Raw genomic sequence first — 6,000 nt, 5'->3', positions numbered from 1 at the left:
GTTATGTTCTCTAGTAACTGGGGGCTCCTGAATGGTGGGAACAAGTGTAGATGGAAAGGGTACTTTGAAGGGGATAAGAAGGCCTCTCTCCTCCAACACTCAAATAGGTATCTATCTCTCTGCCAACTGTGGGTTTTCAGCTTTATTGTCATAGCTTCTGGTCCAAGGATGCACCTTGCTAGGGAAGAACATCATGCTAAAAGGAGGAGACAGGTGCTCTTAGCAGTTGAAAGACAGAGAAATGCAGGTAATTTGGCAACTCAGGGCAAACCACTCTCAGAAAGACAGAGACTTCCTGAGATTCAAGGATGCAAATTCTTTTAGCTGCCCAGGAATTAACTAAGGTTCTCATATATGGATGATCTTGATGCAGCCAGGTGAAATCAATCTTAGGCTTCCTCTCATTATGTAAGTGGATAGGTGATCAAGTATGGCTAGCAATAACCAACTCTCAATAACAAGATGATACATTATTTTAATTGTATGATTTATCAAAACAACAGCTATTAACATACAAAGTACCATTCAGTTCAACTGCAGGTATAGGCAGTGACAGTATCTAATTCTTAGAAGAATCACTTACTCTCACAGTCTGTCCAGACACATTAATCTAAGGACATTTTTATAAATAGCAAACATGATTTTCACATTGCAGCTTTCTCAAGCATATATACAGGTGTGTGGTCTTGTTGATGGGTTGCTTCCACAAGCTCTTTCTGTTCTGATGCATTCATCCTCTTGATATTAGTAGAGATATTTATTTCTGCAGAGTTTTTCTTTTGTTACCCACCATTTGCAGTATTTGTGCATTGGTATCACTCTTTTACACTTCTGAAACAAAGTTTAAATTGGAGTATATCTCTACAGTACAATTCCTTGTGTCTTCTGGTAAATTCCACCATGGTCAGAGAGTTTAAGTTGTAATCGTCAGCCCAGCTCCACTATTGGGCTTCGGTGTAACACACCCTCTTTACAGCTTTCTGTGTTAACCCTTGGCTTCAAGTCCTGGTGATGTAATGAGGGTGGGGTGTACTGGCAATCAGTACATTTCCTTATCATTATTTACAGCCATTGAGAACTATGCTGTTACTAATCCAAGTCTGACATACCTTTTCTGAAATGTTCACAGTGCAGTATTTTTGTGGGCTGACAAAAGTTTTCTTATATCATTAAAAATAAACATTTTTATAAAAATATAATACTTTAAATGTTTACATTGACAAAAACAGAGTATCCTGTGCCACATGCACTATACAGTAGTAAGCACAAAATCCCACAGAACAAAACATTACAAACGTCCTGCCCAGAATAACTATTCATCCAGGTGAAATGGCCAGAACTTTCAATTGCTTTTTTTCCCCTGTAAAATATGTTTTGCTTTACACAAAGCATGTGCTAATGAAAAACTGGACTCCCAGAAAGTTTTATTGCCTCCGATTGTGGGGTGGGAAGCTGCCACCTAAGAAAGAGGCTAATATTTCTAGTCCATCGATCCTTTCTTTGCCCTACATGAGCCATGATTGGAACTGATGAACCTTTTAGTCAGATGTATTCTGCTTTAAAAACATGCTGAGTTACACCTTTAAAAACACTTACCACAAATCACTTGTTTTATTTTCAGAGTCGTTGTAAAAAAAATACAGACAAACCATCTATATGTCTACAATCATAAGAACAGTATCATTCTCAGTTGATTTTTAAATGACAACTAAATATTTCATTATGACTAAGCTATTTTATGAGGACCTTCTTAATGTCATCTATGTACAATATGTAAATATCCCTATTAATTTATAAACACATTTGTGTCCTGCCATTTTGAAATGTTGACTGTGTTGCCTATGGATATTTCCCCATTAAAAGGAATGTATACAAAAATTTAAAAGGGAATGTTTGCCGAATGGGCAAAAGGCAACATCAGTAATAAAACATGTTAGTGACCATCCAACACATGAAAGTTCTTTGAAACACTTTAATTCTAAATGAGTGTCTTGGTACTGGGGCCATGTCTGTCCTGAACTTTATCACTTCTTCTGAATTTTATGTGATCAAGAAGCCCTCAAAATTCATTGCTTCCATTCCTCATATGAAATCATGTAGGATCCTGATTTTTAAAAACTTCAACCTAGAATTCAGGCTTTGGCCTCCATGCACAGGAGCATCATCACAGCTGTAGGGTTGCTGTTGGTCACTGGCCTGCGGGACAGAGCTTCTGGCTCTGGTGCTCTGTCAGCTAAGAAATTCCTTAGAATCCATTCATTTTAAATAGCAATATAAGGTCCTATAATAGTGCAATCTTGGCAAAAGCAAAAAATATCTGGTGGCCTTTCAATGGCCAGGCAGTGAAAAAAACAAAACAAAACAAAACAAAACAACAACATTGAACAAAATGTAGACTGCTGTTTGGAAAAGTTCTATGATGTTTCTCAGAAGGAGGCTAGTGAGGTATCCATCCATCATGTGTCCCCCTCGCCATCAATGTTATCTTGTGATGACAACAGAGAAGGGTATGGAGCAACACATTTGACATTCACATAAGTAGCGTTCACATGGACATAATGCTCCCCAATGAAAGTAGAGAATATCGCTGATATCCTGGAGACCAGTTCAGAAAAAGATGGGCGCAGTTCGGCTTTAGGGTGCCAGCATTTTAGCATCACTTCATATCTGTTTCAAATAGGAAGAAATGCTATGAGAGACATCATGAAGGCATGCATTTCTGTAAAAGTAAAGAATACAGGAATGACAGAAGATTCTGTTGAAAGTCCTACTTACAAGGGATCTGGGCAGTATTCGGGCTGTAAGAGTCTTCTGCCTTGCAATAAGTAAACTGTTATATCAAAGGTGTTGACATCAGGATAAGGTGGAGCCCCTCTTGTCATCAGTTCCCAGAGGAGCACACCAAAGGACCACTAGTCAAACAATGGAAGGGATAATCCAGGTGAGAACTGTGACCGCACGAACATGAAAGGTGACCAGAAGGTCTTGATAACTAAATTTGGCTTAGTATATTCAAGACTATTGCTCTTTGGGGCAAAAACTTCCTTAAAGGTAATACACATTTTATGATTTCTTTATACCAGAATTGGATAAGGTTTAGATTACAAAGAAGTATAAAGTTTTTAAAAAGAATATCTGAAGTCCACATGAGGATTAAGATTTCATCTATAGTTAGTACAGTATGATTTTCAGGTTTTCTCTTACAGGGTCAAAGCACTGGTCAAAGCATTCACATGTTTCATCCTCTTTTCCAATAGTTTCACTATAATTTTATATTATTCATAAAAGAAGAAGATAGAGGAAACTTTCCAAAGTTTAAATTTTTTTGATTTCTGAATGAATGTAAATACTTTTTAAGAAACATAACTATTAACAAACAAAAAATACCCCAAAGAAACAAAAAAGAAATGTAACCACATCTAAACATTAATGTTAAAAGGCAAAATCTAAGGCAGTGTAAGTACAAGTCCATATTAAAAATCAGAAGTGATAAAACTGCTAGGCAAGAAGGTTCTCTGTTGAAAACTAATTTCAATAAAATAAATGTAATTTAAAAACGTTAAAGTACAAGATTGATATAAAACAGCTGTATCAGTACTTTGCAGGAATATTGTAGGGACACAGAGAGGTTAAGTGACTTGCTAGAAATTCCCCCAATAAATGTGAATTCACACTGGGATAAACATTTAAGAATTCTTGACTCTTGGGTCTTGGTTGGTCTACTAAACTGCACTAAATATGCAATTTCTTGATTTAAAGCACTCTACTCAGAATATACTGGGTCATACATATCATCTCCCCCTGGATGTATGCCAAGGTGAGAATGACACAAAGAGAGTAATTGGGCATGTGCGGTTCACCCCTGGCCAAGGACCCAGGAAATCAGCGCTTCCTTAGAAACACATCTAGGTCACTGACAGACTAAAAAGTATGTGGCGGGGAGAAACGAGGCTATGGGAACAAGGAGGCTTGGAGGGAAAGGGGAATCCAGACCTGATAGGTAGAGTGGGAAAACTTAACACTGAGAAGCAGCGTAGCTTGTAACATTCAGTGAGGAGAGTAAAGCAGAGTGAAGCATGTGCCCAAGTGCAGGAGCCCTTTAAGGACATTGACTGCCTCAATCCAAATAGAGGACACAGTCTTTCCCAGGTGGCAACTAGATAACTTTGCTGTCCTGTGCAGCCTTTCAAAATCGAAGTATCCAAAGCCTGAGTCACTTATGAGTCACTTCTGACAACTTCACTGTGTTAACCTTTAAGTTCCAAAATATGCATTCAAGTTTAAATCAATTTAACAAGTATCTACTGACCCTTGGTGTACAAGTAGGTTACTTTCCAAGTTAGTGGATGGGCCTACGGCTGATTTAATGGGGTTAAGAGTTATGACACAACTGACTGTCACACAGGAGAGTAAGGCAGAATAATATAGAACAAAAATAGGAAAGATGTACAAATGCTGTGAAAAGTCAATGAGATAACAGTAGGGTACTGAGAAAGGCTTCAGGGAGAAAGCGACAGTAAAGCAGGTCTTGAAGAACGGGAGCATTTGTGTCCCAGGTGCACAGAAGGTGAGGGCGGAGGAGTGTTCTGGATGGAGGCAATGGGCCCAGAGGTGACAGTACTTGTGTGTTTTTCTGAACTACATAAGGACAATAGGTCACTCTGCTTGATGTATTGAGTAGATGAGGGAGACAAGGGATAGATAGGGTAAAAATGAGACCATGTTGTGGGGGTTTTTGAGTGCTGAAAGTGGGTTACGCTGAAAGGGACAGGACATGCAGCTGAGCTCCAGCATGCTGCATCTGTAAACACTATGCTTTAGACAAATAGGAGGAGCTGGTTCACATAAGGAGACCAGATAGGGGGGTTTCTGAACAGAATGTCTGGTGGGGGTGCTGCTACATCTTGGCAACCCAGAACCCGATGAGACTGAACTCCCAAATTAAGGTGGTGGGAAAGAGTAGATGCCATATAGTAAGCACGGAACAGGTTCAAGCCCTTTTTAAAAAAGATTATTTTATTTAATCCTTTAAACAACCCTGTGATGTAACTGGCTTTGTAGATACTAAAGTATCTACAAAAGGTGAGGAAGCCAAAGTTTTGAGAGGCTGATTACTTGTCTGTAATCAGGTCTCCTAACCCATAGCCTAGGCTATAGGTTTGTCTGAAGGCAAATTCACAAAAAAAGGGGGCACAGTTGGGTACATTTCTGAGGAATTATAGGACTTGGGCAATGACTGGGTATCAGAGGAGGGTTGGAAGACTCACTGGACAGGAGAGGTCAGGGGGAGGCAGCTTCTGGGAAAACCATAGTACCACCTGCATTTCAAACCCCCAGGAACAGTTTGGAACTGACAGGATGGTGGGGAAAGGGGTCTTGAAGGAGAATGAGGCAGAACTAGAAGAGGGAGGCTGGGGGAGATGGTAGGAGTGGGAGGAAGAGAGAGAAAGAAAGAGAAAGCGAGAAGAGGAGGGAGAGAAAGAGAAGGAGAGATAGGTGCATGATGCCCGTGCATTAGGAATGATGGAAAGAAGTTAGTTTTAGTTTCAAGACAGGAGAGCTCTGCCATTCCTTCAGTTACTGTGAGCACGTAGCCTGATTATCTGAGCACCAGCAGGGAAGTCCTCTGAAGAATCTCTGCCTCACTTTTCAAAGGTGAAGATCAAAGCAATTAGTAGACATGAAAGACTATTAGAGCCATAAAAAGTGATAGAAAGTGACACTAAGGCAAGCAAGGAATGGAGACAGCCTGGGCATTCAGGAGTGGGTAAATAGAGATACACCACAATTTGCAAAAAAACCACAACTGATTAAAAAGTGGATATATTCATAAAATTCTATAAACTGGTAAATGAGTAAAATTTTCAATAAAATGTAAAACTTCTGCTCTTTGAAAGATACCAGTAAACAAATGAAAAGGCAAGCCACAGACTAGAAAAATATATTCACAAAAACTTGTGTCTGATAACATGTACCTGTGATCCAGAATATATAAAGAAC

At 39.3% G+C, this 6,000-nt stretch overlaps 1 protein-coding gene across 1 annotated transcript in view; it reads right to left on the bottom strand.

Annotated features, from left to right (window-relative positions):
* Window positions 1-455: 455 nt before the first annotated feature.
* Window positions 456-6,000, bottom strand: part of MET (MET proto-oncogene, receptor tyrosine kinase) — a 112,774-nt gene continuing 107,229 nt past the window's right edge. Inside the window, exons 20-21 of the mRNA XM_049642969.1 lie at window positions 2,776-2,912; window positions 456-2,667 (exon numbers count right to left, since the gene is read on the bottom strand). Of these exons, the coding sequence (XP_049498926.1) occupies window positions 2,457-2,667; window positions 2,776-2,912 (348 nt within the window). The 3' untranslated portion in view covers window positions 456-2,456. The remainder of the gene's footprint in view (window positions 2,668-2,775; window positions 2,913-6,000) is intronic.

The sequence above is a fragment of the Panthera uncia genome, chromosome A2 (genome assembly GCF_023721935.1).
Source record: "Panthera uncia isolate 11264 chromosome A2, Puncia_PCG_1.0, whole genome shotgun sequence".
Taxonomy (NCBI): Eukaryota; Metazoa; Chordata; class Mammalia; order Carnivora; family Felidae; genus Panthera; species Panthera uncia.
This window is presented reverse-complemented; position numbering and strand designations above follow the sequence as displayed.